We start from the raw sequence: 17,350 nt of genomic DNA, 5'->3' as shown, positions 1-17,350 counted from the left end.
CTCAATTCTAAATGTTTTTAACTCCTCACAAATTTAAAATGCTTTCCATTTTGCAAAGCATACGCATGCATGTAAAAAATAAAACGTATGACCAGTTGTTGCCAAGAGGGGGCGATCTTACGTGTAGAAATTGAGCTCAGTCAGCTCACATAAACTCGATGGGTTTTTGGTTAACAACATTAGGCTAACTGATAAACTGATGCTCATATGCTTCTTTGTTTATCGTTTGTGCTGCCGCAGCCGCTCACTAATGTATTTCAGATTAGGTTGCAGAGTGTTTTTGCAGAGTGCACACATCCTTTACACCTATTGTAGTAACTGATAGCACCGCATTATTGTTTTATCGGGGGATAATGCATAATCTAACTAACACAAACGTCATTCGTCTTGTTACTGGACGTCGTGCTGATCGTTTGCACTTGCTGAATAATTTACCTTCGCTGCTGCAGTCTCATACACCTGCACGGCTATAAATGTTCACCGCCATGTTTTCATCTCATTTGAACTGGATGGATCATCACCCAATAGTTCAATAGAAGAAGCATAGCAGGGATAATTAGAGGTCCAGTTTCTAAATGTTCTTCAATGACCGAGCTTTGTTTCAGGAGTTGTTGTGCGCCTCATTGTGCTTTTTTTTTATTGTAGCTTCAATACCTTAAATGTCATAAATAATACATTGCAGTCAAAATAATCACTGAAAAACTCGCTTGTGAACTCGATTGGACAAACCGAAATCATTGAGCCAATTCATTATTTTCGGTCATTGTCCTTTATGTGTGAATGTAAGCGTTCAAAAGTCTGTGGTGGTCGGTAAGCTTTTTGATGTTTTTGAAATAAATCTCTCTATGCTCACGAAGACTGCATTTTTTAAAGCAAAAATACAGTAAAATTATGAAATATATTGCAATCATAATTTAAAAACAACGGTTTTCTATTTAATATATTTAAAAATGTAGGCTAATTTATTCCTGTGATGTAAAGCTGAATTTTCAGCATTATTACTCCAGTCTTGAGTGTCCTTCAGAAATCATTCTGGTAACACTTTACAATAAGGTTCATTAGTTAACAATAATACCTTATGCTAACACGAACTAAGAATGAACAATACTTCTTCAGCATTTATTAATCTTAGTTAATACAAATTTCACCATTTACTAACGTCATTAAAATCAAAGTTTGTATTTGTTAACATTAGTTAATGCACTGTGAACAAACAATGAACAGCTGTATTTGTATTAACTAACATTAACAAAGATTAATAAATACTGTAACAAATGGATTGGTCATTGTTAGTTGTAAATACATTAACTATTGCTAACTAATGAACCTTATTGTAGTGTTACCATCATTATAGGCTGGTTTCCTGCTCAAGAAGCATTTCTTATGTTGAAAACAGTTGTGCTGCTGTGTAAATGAACAATATAAACTCATTACTATAATATTATGACAATTTAATAGAAATTATTTGCAGTCAAGATAGGAACCCATATTGGTTTGGTGACGTTTGATCTATATCTTACACACTTTGCTATAAAAGCTGTATTGTCAGTAAACTATATTCACAAAGTATTTACTCTATTATTTTTTAGTTTCTGTTTCTGCACTCAGACTTTCAAAGTCTTGCTTTTCAATGAATACTTAAGCGTGCCACATTTCTTTCCTAGAGTGCTCTTGTTTTAGCCTCTGATAGTCTGTTAGGAGGTTTGATAATGAAAGACACAGAGGAGGAGTGAGCTAACAATGCAGTTGTTGTCTTGGCATGAATTATTGAGCCGTGTGTCGTTGCTAGGATTGTATCAGCGATGCTGGCTGGCAATGCTGCCTTCTCAGACGTGACAGCTGCGGCCAAACGGTGTTGGGTTCTCCCTCTACCTGTATTGATTTGCCTTTGGGGATATTTAGTTAATTAAAAAGCGCCATATTAACTGGGGATCCACCTCCACACCCAATGCAATGACCAACCCTTCCTCAATTGAAAGACAGGGACAGACACCATTCACACCATATACACAAGCAGGAGTGGAGACAGTGAGACAGCAGAGAAAAAATGACTTAAAGAACAAGAAAGTGAATGGAGCAATAAATACAGAGAGGAACGTTCCACACAGGATCAGGCTTTGGGCCTCAGATTTGGTTTCCTTGTGCAAATGATGCCCTAGAGGAGCCTGAGACGTTTGTGTGTTTCAGGACGTAGTGCAGACAACTTGGACTCCTGTTTTTGTCTCTACAATTATTTTTTTTCCTGTTGTCGGACCGGAAAGGAAACTTTTTTGTGTGTGTGTGTGTGATATCCTGGGTCTCTGGACGGCTGGTTTTATGCTCACACACCTGCTGAGGAAGTGAGGGTGTGGATGTGTGCGCGGTATATCAAGACGTTCTCGGTCTGGAGTTTTGCCATTTGCATGGATTAGAGTTTGATCTCGTTAGGATGTACAAGCGTCGGGATTACGTCGAACTCTACGAGAAGGATCAGGCAAAGTGGGCCTTAGTACGAAATGTCAACACTGTGTTCAAACACAGCACCCTATTACCGGTATGTGTGGAGAGTTGCCAGTTACGTGCAAATGCTTACCATTCATTTAATGGTGTCTTGTTGGAATTATATTTTGGTGGATTTACATTTGAATTCAGTTTGATTTTGATCTAACCCTAAGTAGTAAAGTGCGTTCAGTGTGTGCATGATGTCCTGCATGATTTGTCAAAAAATGCGCCTTGTTGAATTATACTTAAGTTCCTCTATTTCAAGTTGCTTTGGATAAAAGCATCTGATGAATGCATACATAAATGTTGTTGAGGAGCTGGTTCTTTACTAAGTGATCAGACTTGCAGTTTTGCAGCACTTTCTGAGTTACATCATTCACTGATGATGTCACTGAGTCTCAGTCTTCGGTTTTTGAATGAAGTGATGATGTCAGACTAATGTCATTTACAAATAATAAACTGTGATGCAGGGTTATTAACTGAAACTAAAACCATAAAATAAACATAAACTGTAAAATATAAAAAACGTAAACTTATTTTGCCACGGCAACATTTCTCCTTTAAATTTAGTTTGACTTGAAGTACTAAAATGACTAAAGCTGAAATAAAAAATAATAAAAATATATTTAGACTACTAAAAATTACAAAAACACAACAAAATTACTAAAATGTTAACTAAATAAAATAAAATGTATTCAAAATATTAATTAAAACTATAGGATCTCAATCAAATCTAAAATAACACTTCTCTGATGCTTGATGTTGTGAAATGTGTTTCAGGGCGACTATGTCTGGCTGGACCTCAAGACAGGCCGGGAATTTGAGGTCCCGATCGGAGCCGTGGTGAAGCTCTGTGATTCTGGTCAGATCCAAGTCTTGGATGATGAAGGAAATGTAAGTTATTGATCATCTGTTGGGCTGAAAAGCTGCTCTTCTTCTGGCTGATCTATATGATTTGTTGCATTACATACCTGTGTGTTTAATTTCATATAAAGAAGACTAGACATGTGACTTTGGAACTAATAATTATTCTGAAGTTCTTTGGTGTGGTTTTTTTTGTGTTTTCTTTTCCATTGAATCTATGGATCTGCATTCTTTTCAGGAACACTGGATCTCTCCCCAAAATGCCACCAACATCAAGCCGATGCACCCCACCTCCATCCACGGGGTGGAGGACATGATTCGACTGGGGGATCTGAATGAGGCGGGGATCCTCCGGAACCTTCTCATCCGCTACAGAGAACATCTCATCTATGTAAGTCCTGCTGTCCATTCAAAGACTTTGAAGGTCTATGTTTTGTTGCGTAAGCATACAACTAATGCAAAACTCCAGATCAGATGTGGAGGTCCAGTTTTGTGATTAATGGAAAGTATGTTTTGAATAGGTTTCTATTTTGAAGGTTTTAGATTAGTTAATAAATGTATAAATGTAAATGACCTGAATAAAATTATTATTTTATTAATAAAAGAAAGTGAATTAAAGAAAAAATTAATGATGCATGTCCTCTAATTTAATCAGTTACTCGTGTATATATATACACTATTGGGACACCCCTCCAAAACATTGAATTCAGATGTTCCAATCACTTCCATGGCCACAGTTGTATAAAATCAAGCACCTAGGCATGCATACAGCTTCTACAAACATTTGTGAAAGAATAGGTCGCTCTCGGGAGCTCAGTGAATACAAGCGTGGTACCGTGATAGATTTCCACCTGTGCAATAAGTCCGTTCGTGAAATTTTCCTAACTACTAAATATTCCACAGTCAACTGTTATTATATCAACTTTGTATTATAACAAAGTGGAAGCAATTGGGAACAACAGCAACTCAGTCACGAAGTGGTAGGCCACGTAAAATCACAGAGCGGGGTCAGTGCTGAGGCGGGTGCGCAGAAGTCGCCAACTTTCTGCAGAGTCAATAGCTACAGACCTCCAAACTGAACTCAAGAACAGCTAGAAGAGCTTCATGGAATGGGTTTCCATGGCCGAGCAGCTGCATCCAAGCCTTACATCACCAAGTGCAATGCAAAGCATTGGATGCAGCGGTGTAAAGCACGCCGCCACTGGACTCTAGAGCAGTGGAGACATGTTCTCTAGAGTTACCAATCACGCTTCTCTGTCTGGCAATCCGATGGACGAATCTGGGTTCGGCGGTTGCCAGGAGAACGGTACTTGCCTGACTGCATTGTGGCAAGTGTAAAGTTTGGTGGAGGGGGGATCATGGTGTGGGGTTGTTTTTCAGGGGTTGGACTTGGACCCTTAGTTCCAGTGAAAGGAACTCTTAATGCTTCAGCATACCAAGACATTTTGGACACTTTCATGCTTCCAACTTTGTGAGAACAGTTTGGGGATGGCCCCTTCCAGAATAGTTAAAGCTGTTATAGCTGCAAAGGGAGGGCCAACTCCATATTAAACCCTATGGATTAAGAATGGGATGTCATTAAAGTTCATCTTCATGTAAAGGCAGACGTCCCAAAACGTTTGGCGATATAGTGTATATATATATATACTTTTTAAATTACAGCAGAAAAAAACACTTGCAGGCTGGCCAACCAGGTAAACCAGCAGAACACCATCTTGCGTCACCAGTGTGCCAGTGAGACTAGTTTAAACCAATCTATGTGTACTCTATATATATATATAAAATAATTGATAATGGGATATTTCAGTTATTCATTGTGAAAGATTTGCTGCCCTATTCTATGACTTAAATTAATAAAAAAATAATTATCCAGGTCCACTAATTTGATAAGTTACTCAATACCAAATGAATAAATACATTTCAAATATATTTTACACAACTATTGTCAAAAAAATATATATAATTGGAATAAATAATGTGGTATTTCTGTTTCATTATGGTCATCGCAAAGACAAAAACAGTTTGTTGCCCTGTTCCATTCATTAAATCCATAAGAGCCTTTATCTACCCTGTTTTTAATAACTCCCCTTTAATAACTCCCCTCAGTTATTTGCTTTGGTTATATTCTCTTCTCTTCTCTTTCTCTATATGAAGACTAACTGTGGTGGTCGGGTGAGTACGCAGACATCATTTTCACACGCATGGCTGCTCGCTGTTCATTGCCTCACTCTGAGTGAGTGTGTTTTCATTACGATTCTCCATTTCAACATGGCTCTGACGTCTGCGGTAACAGGACATTGATACATCCCACTGTAACAGCACCCTCCGAAAAGCAAGATGCCCGTGCACTCTCCTCTCATTGTCATATTCACTCGCTCTGCCTCGTAACCAAAATGACTGTCTGTCTTGTGCCGTAACATGACTGTTGATATCTGCATGTCCTCTACATGCACTAACCTGTCAATATTGCATAAAAGTAAAGAAAAACAAGTGGTTTATTTTTACCTCATATAATTATTCTGCAGTGTTGTAATGTCAAGAATTACATTCCTAAGAGGATATTTATTATTTTTTACGTCGTTTGGTCCATTAAAGAATAAAGAAACAAACATTTCCACTCAAGTTCCTCTGCTTCAGCTCTATTTCTGTATCCTTCGTAGACGTATACCGGGTCCATCTTAGTGGCTGTAAACCCGTATCAGCTGCTGCCCATCTATACGGCAGACCAGATTCGACTCTACACCAATAAGAAGATCGGAGAGATGCCTCCACACATCTTTGCCATCGCTGATAACTGTTACTTCAACATGCAACGCAACAACAAAGACCAGTGTTGTATCATAAGGTGCGCAAACCTGTAAGACTCTGTTAGCAATGCTTGGTGTGAGTGCTTCCATTAAAGCTTGATGGGGAAGACTTATGTCTGCCTATCTATTATTTAGGAACTGGATATCTTCAGGTTAACCCAAACCCTTTTCTTGAGCCTAACCCTATTACCCTAAGCCTTACCTTACCTGACCTAAAGGCCAATCCTGATCCCGACCCACACATTACCCAGGTCATTTTATACCTAACGCCAACTTTGATCTCACTTCTACCAGTTTAAAGTACAGGACAATATTTTTGATGCCGTTGACAGTGCTACTATGGAAGCTTGTTTCCGCCACAGAATAAAACATTTTAAAAGATAATTGCGACTTTTTATCTCACAATTGCAATTGAGATATAAACATGCAATTCTGAGAAAAAGTCAGAATTGCAAGTTTATTTCTTGCAATTGCGAGTTTATATCTCACAATTCTGACTTTATAACACACAATTGAGACTTTATATCACGCAATTCTGACTTTATAACACAATGCAACTTTATATCATGCAATTCTGACTTTATATCTCGCAATTGCGACTTTATATCACGCAATTCTGAGATACAAAGTCAGAATTGTGAGATAAAAAGTCAGAATTGTGAGATAAAAAGTCGCAATTACCTTTTTTATTTTTTTATTCTGTGATGGAAACAAGCTTCCATATACTCTAGTCCCAAATGTGGGACTTATCTCAAATATCTACTCCTAACCTTGGTAGCAGAAAGTGCATATCAGTTTCCCAGAACAAGGTTTACCATCTAGACTCTAGAGTCTAGACACAACCCAACCATAAAGGGGAATAGTTCACCCAAAAATGTATATTATGTCATCATTTACTGACCCTCAAAATGTTTCAAACCTGTATGAATTTCTTTCTTCTGCTGAACACAAAAGAAGATATTTTGAAGAATGTCGGTAAACAAACAGTTAATGGACCCCATTGACTTCCATAGTATTTTTTTTTCCCCCAATACTTTTCCCAAGTCAAATGTTCTTCAATCTAAAACATTGTTCTGTTGAGAAGAGAAGTGTTGACTGAAAGATCCTTTGGGGAACTATAAATGTTTAAATGGCATCGCTGCAAAAACCCTGTTTGGAACCTTTATTTTTAAGACTGTATGTCTATATTTTCCCATCAGTGGTGAGTCTGGAGCAGGAAAAACAGAAAGTACCAAGTTGATTCTACAGTTTTTGGCTGCTATCAGTGGGCAGCACTCCTGGATTGAGCAGCAGGTGCTGGAGGCGAATCCCATCTTAGAAGGTAAGAGAACCGGGGCCATCTTGAGGGCTCTGAGCTCTTAGAAACCACATTTCTGTCAGAAACAAGCAAATTACATTCTGGTTTGTTTAATGACTTTAACCAACAGCCTTTGGGAATGCTAAAACCGTCCGTAATGACAACTCCAGCCGTTTTGGGAAGTACATCGACATTCACTTCAACAAAAGAGGAGCTATAGAGGGAGCAAAGATTGAACAGTACCTTCTGGAGAAATCCAGAGTGTGTCGACAGGTATGAACAAGTTTGAATCCGAATTCTTTGGCTAATATATTACTGTTTAAAAGTTGTTGTTTTTTATGTATTTGAAAAAAGTCTCTTATGCTCGCCAAGGCTGTTTATTTGATTAAAAATACAGTAAAATTGTGAAATATTATTTTTAAATAACTGTTTTCTATTTGAATATATTTTTAAAGTGGAGTTTATTCCTATGATGGCAAAGTTGAATTTTCAGCAGCAGAAATTATTCTAATGCTAATTTGCTGCTCAAGAAACATTTCTTATTATTATCAATGTTGAAAAGAGTAATGCAGCTTCATATTTTTGTGGAAAACATGATATATTTTTTCTCAGCATTATCTGATGAATTTAAAGTTCAAAAGAGCAGTTTTTATTTGAAATAGAGATATTTTGTAACATTATAAATGCCAATTGAACGTCATTGATAAATACGACTTCAAACTTTTGAACAGTAGTGTATGACATTTCAAAACATTGCATTTTGGTTTCAGAAAGGTTATGTTGGAGTACACATTTCTAGAAAAACATAGCCAAAGTAGTCTAGACTTCTGGTTTTAGAGGGATATACACACATATATATATATTTCATTTATTGATCCTTATGCGACTTTCTAGGGTCATAGGTCATACTTGCCTGTTAGGTTTTCTCAAAACATCATTATAATTATAATTATAAACATTCTATTTTTACGATTAAAATGAAATCAGTTCAAATGGCAACATTTGTGAAACTTTTTAAGTTCTATAAGTAGCATCTTTTCTCCCACTCTTGCAGGCCCGTGATGAGAGAAACTACCACATTTTCTACTGTATGTTAAAGGGAATGACTCCAGACCAGAAGAAGAAACTAGGCTTGGGTAAAGCCGCAGACTACACCTACCTTACCATTGTGAGTGATGATCTTCACTGTTCTTTAATGCTTTAATGTTCTTGCTGTGCAGAATACATGTTGACAATGTACTTCAGATATACAGATGATATAACCTTGACCTGTCATAACTCAGGGAAGCTGCACTGTTTGTGATGGTCGTGATGATCAGAAGGAATACTCAAACATCCGTTCGGCCATGAAGGTCCTCATGTTCACAGAAAAGGAGAACTGGGAGATTTCCAAGCTGCTAGCCGCTATTCTGCACATGGGCAACCTGAACTACGAGGGTGAGTTTGCTTGGACAGATGTGTCTAATAAACTCATTTTGGCCATCACTTTCAGTTCAAAATAACCTGAAATTTTGTATTTAACAACTTATGGTGTTGTAAACTTCCTCCTCAGCTCGCACGTATGATAATTTGGATGCCTGTGAGGTGGTGCGTTGCTCAAATCTCACCACTGCTGCTTTTTTATTAGAGGTATGACACTAAATCATAAGTCATGACATGGCTGCTGTTATGGTGATTTAGATGCATTTTAATAAATAAATAAATCAGTCTTTGTGGTATCTGACATTTGTATGGAAGCTTGTTTCCGCCACTGAATAAAAAAAATAATTGCGACTTTTTATCTCACAATTGCGAGATATGAAGTCAGAATTGTGAGAAATAAAGTCGCAATTGCGAGATATAAAGTCGCAATTCTGAGAAATAAAGTCGCAATTGCGAGATATAAAGTCGCAATTATGAGAAACAAAGTCGCAATTGCGAGAAAAAAAGACAGAATTGCGACTTTTTATCTCATAATTCTGACTTTTTTTCTCACAATTGCGAGTTTACATCTCGCAATTCTGACTTTATAACACATAATTGCGAGTTTATATCTCGAAATTCTGACATCTTTTCTCAGAATTGTGCAATTGCGAGTTATCAGGCCAATTCTAAGGGGGGAAAAAAGACTAACCTTTTTCCCCTCAGAATAGTTTATATCTCACAATTCTGACTTTACAACACGCAATTTCGACTTTATATCACGCAATTCTGACTTTATAACACGCAATTCCGACTTTATATCAATCAATTCTGACTTTATAACACGCAATTGCGATTTTATGTCACGCAATTCTGACTTTATATCAATCAATTCCGACTTTATATCAATCAATTCTGACTTTATAACACGCAATTGCGATTTTATGTCACGCAATTCTGACTTTATATCTCGCAATTCTGAGAAATAAAGTCAGAATTGCGAGATGTAAACTCGCAATTGTGAGAAAAAAAGTCCGAATTGTGAGATAAAAAGTCGCAATTACCTTTTTTATTTTTCATTCTGTGGCGGAAACAAGCTTCCATACATTTGACTGTTCTGGTTACTATGTATTAGCATGCTAGTACAAGAATGTGCAAGATCAGGTGTTTGTGTGCCCTCTAGTGACTAACATGGAAAGATAAAATTACTGTGATGGATTTAAGATTTCTACAGGGTGCAAAAAGTACAGAGTAAAATTAATCTTCACATGAATTCAACATTTTTCACAAAGAAATTGTATGCTTAAGTTAGAAAATGACTTTTTGACAGCTGAAATTCCTGTATTATTGTATGTTTTCACAGGTGGACATGAAGGACCTGATGAATTGCTTGACCAGTCGAACCATAATAACCCGTGGAGAGACGGTGTCCACTCCTCTCAGTATTGAGCAGGCGCTGGACGTGCGAGATGCCTTTGTTAAGGTAAAACCATCTCACATTTTCATCTACATACTTAATCCTGTTCGGTAACAGCATCTAACCAGCTGTGTGTCTCATAGGGTATATATGGACGCTTGTTTGTGTGGATTGTTGAGAAAATCAATGCAGCCATTTATAAGCCTCCATCCCTTGAGCTCAAAGTGGTGCGGAGATCCATCGGCCTGCTCGACATATTCGGCTTTGAGAACTTCACAGTTAACAGGTAGAAAATATCACACACACACTTACATTCAGCGCAAATCCTGCAAAGACCTCATTATAGTGTCCCTGTTACACATTAAAACAATTTTTTTTTTCAAATTGAGTACTTATTCACTTACTTGTACACTAATCCTAATAATCATGCATATGATGGTTCATCATGACTACTTTTTAGTCAAATTGTAATCAAAATGTTCCTTAATGCACTTTCCTGGTCTAATTTTGTAGAATTCATCAGTGCATATTATTTAAAACAGAAAAAAATTGCCTTCATAAATTCTCATTGAAATTTAAATATTTCTGAAGCTCCAACTCTAAAGCAACTTTCCTTTTCAGAGAATGTTGCCTTGACTTGACTTGTTGGCTTTGAAATGTATATTTAAAAAGAATGAATATATGAAATATTGTTAAATAGACCCGGTTTCACAGACAGAGCTTAGATTAAGCCCAAATTAGGCCTTAGTTCAAATAGTAAGTAGCTTTTATGAACGTGCCTTAGAAAAAAACATTACTGGTGTGCATTTTGAGACAAAACAATGGCACTGCATATTTTAAGATGTTCCAGTGCAAGTTGCTTTCAACTCAAACAGCTCAAACATGCATTTAAGTCTGGGACTAAGCTTAAGCCTTGTCTGTGAAACACATCGTTTTAATTAATTATTACTTGAGTTGTATGAATAAAATGAATAATAATTAATATTTTTTTTATATTTAATAAAAATTTAAATAATCAATTAATACATTTAATTATAATGAATATATCAATCATTATTGAATATATTAAATTAATAATGATATGCAAAAATAAATCATATGTAAAAATGTATAATAAATCAGTTAATATATGTATTATGTATTAATTATTAATAAATATTTTCATTTGCTTTAATAATACTTAATATATTTAACAATATTTCCAAAAACTACATTAACCAATGAATTTAATACGAATTAATATATAAATTAAAATGTAATTATTAAATGAAGAATAATTCTATTTAATAATTTATATATTTAATAATGTTTAATAAATGTAATAATATCACACCCAGCTATTGTTTAGACATCTCCTGATATTGTACAGTATCTTCGTAATGCATGTATTTGAATAGTGTGATTGGTGGCCCTCATGCAGCTGTATCTCTCCTCCAGCTTTGAGCAGTTGTGTATCAACTTTGCCAATGAAAACCTGCAGCAATTCTTCGTCCGTCATGTTTTCAAGCTGGAGCAGGAAGAATATAACCTTGAGAACATTAACTGGCAGCACATTGAGTTCACTGACAACCAGGACGCCTTGGACATGATCGCCATAAAGCCCATGAATATCATCTCTCTCATTGACGAGGAGAGCAAGTTTCCCAAGGTGAGAGAGATTGCTGACTTGTACTGTACGTCCACATACTGTATCCTGTGCTCATGCTGAACGTTTCTTTTTCATATCTCAGGGTACAGACACCACCATGCTGAACAAGCTCAACTCTCAACACAAACTCAACACCAACTACATTCCACCTAAAAACACTTATGAAACACAGTTTGGCATCCAGCACTTTGCTGGTGTGGTCTACTATGAGACCAAAGGTAGGTATTCTACTCACTTGCATAATTGTGTTTCACCTTGTGGAAAATAAAACATTGCAATCTTCAGTATACTGTATATACTTGAGCCATCAAAAAACTTCTAGAAACCACCCAGAGCATCCATGCACTCACTGACGTAGTTAATAATAGTTATGTGCATGATAATAAATGTAGTGTGTTTATGTGTCTCTGCAGGTTTTCTGGAGAAGAATCGAGACACCCTGCATGGTGACATCATTCAGCTTGTGCACTCCTCCAAAAACAAATTCATCAAGCAGATCTTTCAGGCGGATGTTGCTATGGTAACGTCCACATCTCATTTTGGTCTTTACTGTAGTCTTATAGTCTTTACTATACACTCTAGATTATTTCAACACTCCCTCGGAAGGGATGATACCACGATACAGTGATGGTATCAGATGGTAATACCATGCTAATTTGATATTGTATGATTATTATAATTATATATCATCTTTGGTACTTCAAAAAACATGCTGTTACCACAGTACTCTTTGAGCATCTTTGAATATTAAAAATATATTAGGGATGCAGAACGAGTCTGATACCGATACTGTCATTTTTGATACCTGTATTTTCACTGCATTTGTCATTTTTAAATGTATTGGTGGAGAAACCAAAAGAATATAAATCATATTAGTCGGCTAACTTATTTGGCTAACTTAGTTGGCTTAGAAGTTATTTTCATGCTTAATAAAGCCTTCTGTTACTTTCACTGGTCATATTGCTCTATCATATTTTATCTTTCATTTAATAGTAGCCTACAGCATGTATTTAGAGCTGCTCCAGCAGTGCTCAGTGCTACGGATTGGGTCAGTGGTACAAATGTTTAGACACAAGTCAAATATCAATTATTTAATATATGTTTTAATATTGCGGTCGGATGGACTAGTTCCCATACATGCTTCCCTCTTTCTTTCTGTGTTTGTGAAATGTGGTGCCAGTTTTTGTGTGGTTATGTGTCTGCTGACAGTCTTGGCAAAGCAGGTTCACTCCATAAGGTAAAATCGTGGTATGCGACTAGTAGTTTACACTAACTAATACATAGTTTATGCTGTTAACAGTAGAGACACTGCACCTGCTTCCAGTGTTTCTGCTAATATGACATGTGAATGAGAATTACTAGCGCTTGTCCATTAAATTGGTTACAAATAAATGAAGTAAAAATCGATTTAAAATTCAGAAATCATTCTAATATGCTGATTCGCTGCTCAGGAAACATTTCTTATTATTATCAACGTTGAAAACAGTTGTGCTGCTTCATATTTTTCTGGAAACTGTGATACAATTTTTTTGAGGAATAAAAAAGTTCAAAAGAACAATCTTTTGTAACATTATAAATGTATTCACTGTTACTTTTGATCAATAAAGTTTTGATCAAGTACACAGACTTGAAGAACTCTACTCACTCTTTTCAGCAACTGCCTCATGCTGCATCCAAAATCGCATACTGTGTAGTAAGTACTACATTTGTTTTTAAAACTTACTTCGCGACCGTTAAAAAAATAAGTTCTTTATAGTATGAATGTGTGTAGTATGAATAAAATTCGGACGTACTACATCCTCCATGTTGTCATTGTCATGTGACCTCGCTTCACTTCCGTTCATAAATCCCCTCCTGGGATAGTAAAGTGTCCACCGTATGCACACTTAAGAATTTTGCTGGAAATAGTAGGTCATCCGGGTACTTTTGGCCTACTGTTTTATGAATACTATGAATTCGGACATACTACTTGGCTCACATACTGTTTTTCGCCTATTATATAGTTTGGAAGTAGGCATATTTGGATGTAGCATCAGTCTTTTCTTAGCAACTGCATAACAATCATCAGAACACTTTGATAACCACATAGCAACTTCCTGGCTAACACCCACAACAACCTAGCATGGGAGCAGGTTGGCACAGAGAAACACCACTAGAAGTGTCTAGCTATATGAGCCTAAAATGTCATTGACTTTTTTTAAGACACAACCCAGTTTGAGCTTTAACCCTTTCCACCTTTATTTGTTCTCCTAAGTAGACAGAAATAATATGACCTGCATCTGTCTAGAAAATACAGTATATCTGTCCAACACAGTTCCTGAGGTGAGACCATTTCCCGTTTCCCGTTTAAGGATGAAAGAGCTCTGAACGGAGAAAAACAAAGGCAAATATTTAAAATCAAAATGAACCCAGTCATTTCTTGACAGGTTTACCCTAAAAACAGTCCTGACCTCTGCTGCTCACCACTCTTCCTGGCCTTCTTTTTAAAGTGTGTGTGTGTGTGTGTGTGTGTGTTTCCTGATCACAGGGGGCGGAGACCAGAAAACGTTCCCCGACTCTGAGCAGTCAATTCAAGCGCTCTCTTGAGCTGTTGATGCGCACGTTGAGTGTGTGTCAGCCGTTCTTCGTCCGCTGCATCAAACCCAATGAGTTCAAGAAACCCATGGTGAGTTAAACCAGCATTACTTTAGAGCTACTGTAGAATGCTAAATCATAACTAGTTACACTTTACAATAGGGTTTCATTTGTTACCTTTATTTAATGCAATAGCTAACATGAACTAACTATGATCAATATATTTTACAGCATTTGCTAACGTTTGTTATTGTTAGTTTATAAAAACAATACAATTGTTCATTGTTTGTTAATCTGAGTTCATTAACGTATGTTAACTGGTACAACTTTTGATTTTAAAAATGTATTAGGGAATGTAGAAATGAACATTGACTGAGAATAAAAAATGCTGTAGAAGTAATGTTCATTGTTAGTTCATGTTAGCTAATGTAATGTAGGAATGTTGACAAATGAAACCTTACTGTAATGTGTTAACCCATAACTTAACTGATGATATTGGAGAATAAAAAATACGGATGTCAACAATAATATATTGGAATGTTTTTCAATTTCTAAAGGGACTCTTTTATTGAATGTTATTTAAGGATAATATCTTTTGTATATTTATTTATTGCTGATTGATTTGCTATTTGTCTTACTGTTTAACTGTTTGGAAATACATTATAATAAGTTTAAACATAGCAGAATTTGTGGTATATTAAGTGTCTTGTATTTCCAACTCCAACTTTGAAGAGATTTTTATGAGATAATCTCTCCATCTTTCTCCAGCTCTTTGATCTTGAGCTGTGCGTGAGGCAGCTCCGGTATTCTGGGATGATGGAAACCATCCGGATTCGCCGGGCCGGATACCCCATCCGCTACACTTTCGTCGAGTTTGTGGACAGATACCGCGTTTTGATGCCCGGAGTGAAACCTGCTTACAAACAGGTGAGTTAATGAATTCAGTGTCTCTAGAATAGGGAAATGCAGTGTGCTTCAACTAGTCTTTGTGTAACACATGTTTTTGACCTTAATATCATTTTATTTCGTTCTAATAAAGGCCTTGTGTTGGTTAATGGAAAGTGGGCATAACATTTTTAAAATTTTACTGTTCTCAAACAAAAAGGTCATTCATTTTTTAATCTTGTAAAAACAAAAAAGTAATGACCCTAACATAATATTTTACACTTTCTTTTAAGTTTAAGTCCTACTATAAATTAAATGCATTAATAATGAATGTGCCATTTTTTTTTCAATACTGCAGTGTGATGCCTATATATATATGTATACACACACAAACACTACTGTGTCTAAATTCTAAAATATAAATATATAAATTTATCTTGGTGTTCACCAAAACAGTTCGTCATCTACTCTCATATTATAATGCTTTCTTGACCATTTTTGGTCATTTTTTCCTTTAGGAGGACCTTAGAGGAACCTGTCAGCGTATCGCTGAAGCCATATTGGGCCGTGATGATGATTGGCAGATGGGAAAAACAAAGATATTCCTGAAGGTACTTAAATCTTATTATAATAAAATATCTTATTATAGAAGTACCAACTACTTATAACAATAAGACACCATTTGTGAAATGCTCTTCACAATCAATAACAGAAGGCAATATTTAAATAATAATTAAAAAATATGATTCTTTACTTAGGTCATGGAAAAATAAGCTCATCGTTGTTGCTGTTAAAAAAACATGTCAGGGGATTTTAGGCAGTCGTGTCAAACGTAGACAGTATTGACCTCAATATTCGTGTGTGTTTTTCTGCTGCCGGAAACGCTGCCCTCAGCCAGAGGTCAAAGATCAGGAACTAGCTTGTCCATTACTAAACTGCCAGGATGAGTTTTCCAGGGATTAGGTTTTATCACACCTTCCAGTTCTCTAAAACAGGAAATCCCACTCAGCAGGAAGGAAGAGAGGGCAGTGTCAATACACGTTGACAGGAAGTAACGACACCAGCAGGATCAGCACAGATACAGATCAATATGAGCCTTATTAATTGATCTGGTGATCAATGGAACATCACAGTTGTGTGTTTAAGTTTATAGTTAGTTATTGTGTCCTTTAAATACTTCTCTACCTTTGTCAGGACCACCATGACATGCTGCTGGAAATCGAGAGAGACAAGGCCATAACTGATAAGGTCATCCTCATTCAGAAAGTTGTCAGAGGATTCAAGGACAGGTACGAATGACTGCTGATGTTTAGTTTGTGTTGCAAGAACTCTGGGGGAAAATGCTAAAAATGAATTACACCCACTGTTTATTTGCATTTGTGGTCTGTGTTGTTTGATACACTTATGCAAATCAGATAACAGCCCAAACACACCACAGAAACATCATCTGGTCATCATTTGATGAATTCCTGCTGCCTTGATTGCTATAAAATGTGACAAATACATACCTTTAAATAAAAATACACTGTAATTTATGCACTGTACTGGTCATCTAGCAGTTTCATCATTGGTAGAATATACATTGGTGTAAACTATTTCAATACAAGCATTTCAGTCAAAAAATAAATAAATGTATGCAGAATGTCAAACCTTTAAAAATGCAACCCACAGAAACAGTTTAAATGTAGCCAATCTTTCAGTCAATGATGTTGACCCTTTTTGCAGGTGGTTTGCGATTTAGACATGTTTTTGTGCTGAAATGTGCTTCAAACACAATAAAAAACATTGTCATCTTTCCCACAGATCCAACTTCTTAAAGTTGAAGAAGTCCGCCATGTTGATCCAGAAAACATGGAGGGGTTATAACTGCCGGAAGAACTACTCAGCGGTTGGTCTCAAACATTCTCATATACTGTACAACTATAATGTGCAATTGTTGCCCTCCAGTATCATAACACTCATTTCCTGTCTCGTAG

At 36.4% G+C, this 17,350-nt stretch overlaps 1 protein-coding gene across 4 annotated transcripts in view; it reads left to right on the top strand.

Annotated features, from left to right (window-relative positions):
• The first annotated feature begins 2,282 nt into the window (after positions 1–2,282).
• myo7aa (myosin VIIAa) overlaps positions 2,283–17,350 on the top strand; it is a 56,950-nt gene continuing 41,882 nt past the window's right edge. Inside the window, exons 1-21 of one of the 4 annotated variants that reach the window (XM_056265889.1) lie at positions 2,283–2,533; positions 3,262–3,375; positions 3,584–3,736; positions 5,500–5,517; positions 6,006–6,190; positions 7,352–7,473; positions 7,580–7,722; positions 8,504–8,617; positions 8,733–8,886; positions 9,002–9,078; positions 10,214–10,333; positions 10,411–10,553; positions 11,705–11,915; positions 11,998–12,133; positions 12,329–12,435; positions 13,096–13,152; positions 14,443–14,580; positions 15,258–15,416; positions 15,893–15,985; positions 16,569–16,663; positions 17,178–17,262. In XM_056265889.1, coding sequence (XP_056121864.1) covers positions 2,429–2,533; positions 3,262–3,375; positions 3,584–3,736; positions 5,500–5,517; positions 6,006–6,190; positions 7,352–7,473; positions 7,580–7,722; positions 8,504–8,617; positions 8,733–8,886; positions 9,002–9,078; positions 10,214–10,333; positions 10,411–10,553; positions 11,705–11,915; positions 11,998–12,133; positions 12,329–12,435; positions 13,096–13,152; positions 14,443–14,580; positions 15,258–15,416; positions 15,893–15,985; positions 16,569–16,663; positions 17,178–17,262 — 2,529 coding nt within the window. In that variant the 5' untranslated portion in view covers positions 2,283–2,428. The remainder of the gene's footprint in view (positions 2,534–3,261; positions 3,376–3,583; positions 3,737–5,499; positions 5,518–6,005; positions 6,191–7,351; positions 7,474–7,579; positions 7,723–8,503; positions 8,618–8,732; positions 8,887–9,001; positions 9,079–10,213; positions 10,334–10,410; positions 10,554–11,704; positions 11,916–11,997; positions 12,134–12,328; positions 12,436–13,095; positions 13,153–14,442; positions 14,581–15,257; positions 15,417–15,892; positions 15,986–16,568; positions 16,664–17,177; positions 17,263–17,350) is intronic. The other 3 variants (XM_056265893.1, XM_056265891.1, XM_056265892.1) reach the window with 3 other exon arrangements.

This window comes from Rhinichthys klamathensis, unplaced genomic scaffold, assembly GCF_029890125.1.
Source record: "Rhinichthys klamathensis goyatoka isolate OS25496 unplaced genomic scaffold, OSU_Roscu_1.1 h1tg000242l_1, whole genome shotgun sequence".
Taxonomy (NCBI): domain Eukaryota; kingdom Metazoa; phylum Chordata; class Actinopteri; order Cypriniformes; family Leuciscidae; genus Rhinichthys; species Rhinichthys klamathensis.
The sequence above is the reverse complement of the archived record's forward strand: the minus strand, read 5'-3'. Positions and strand labels throughout refer to the sequence as shown.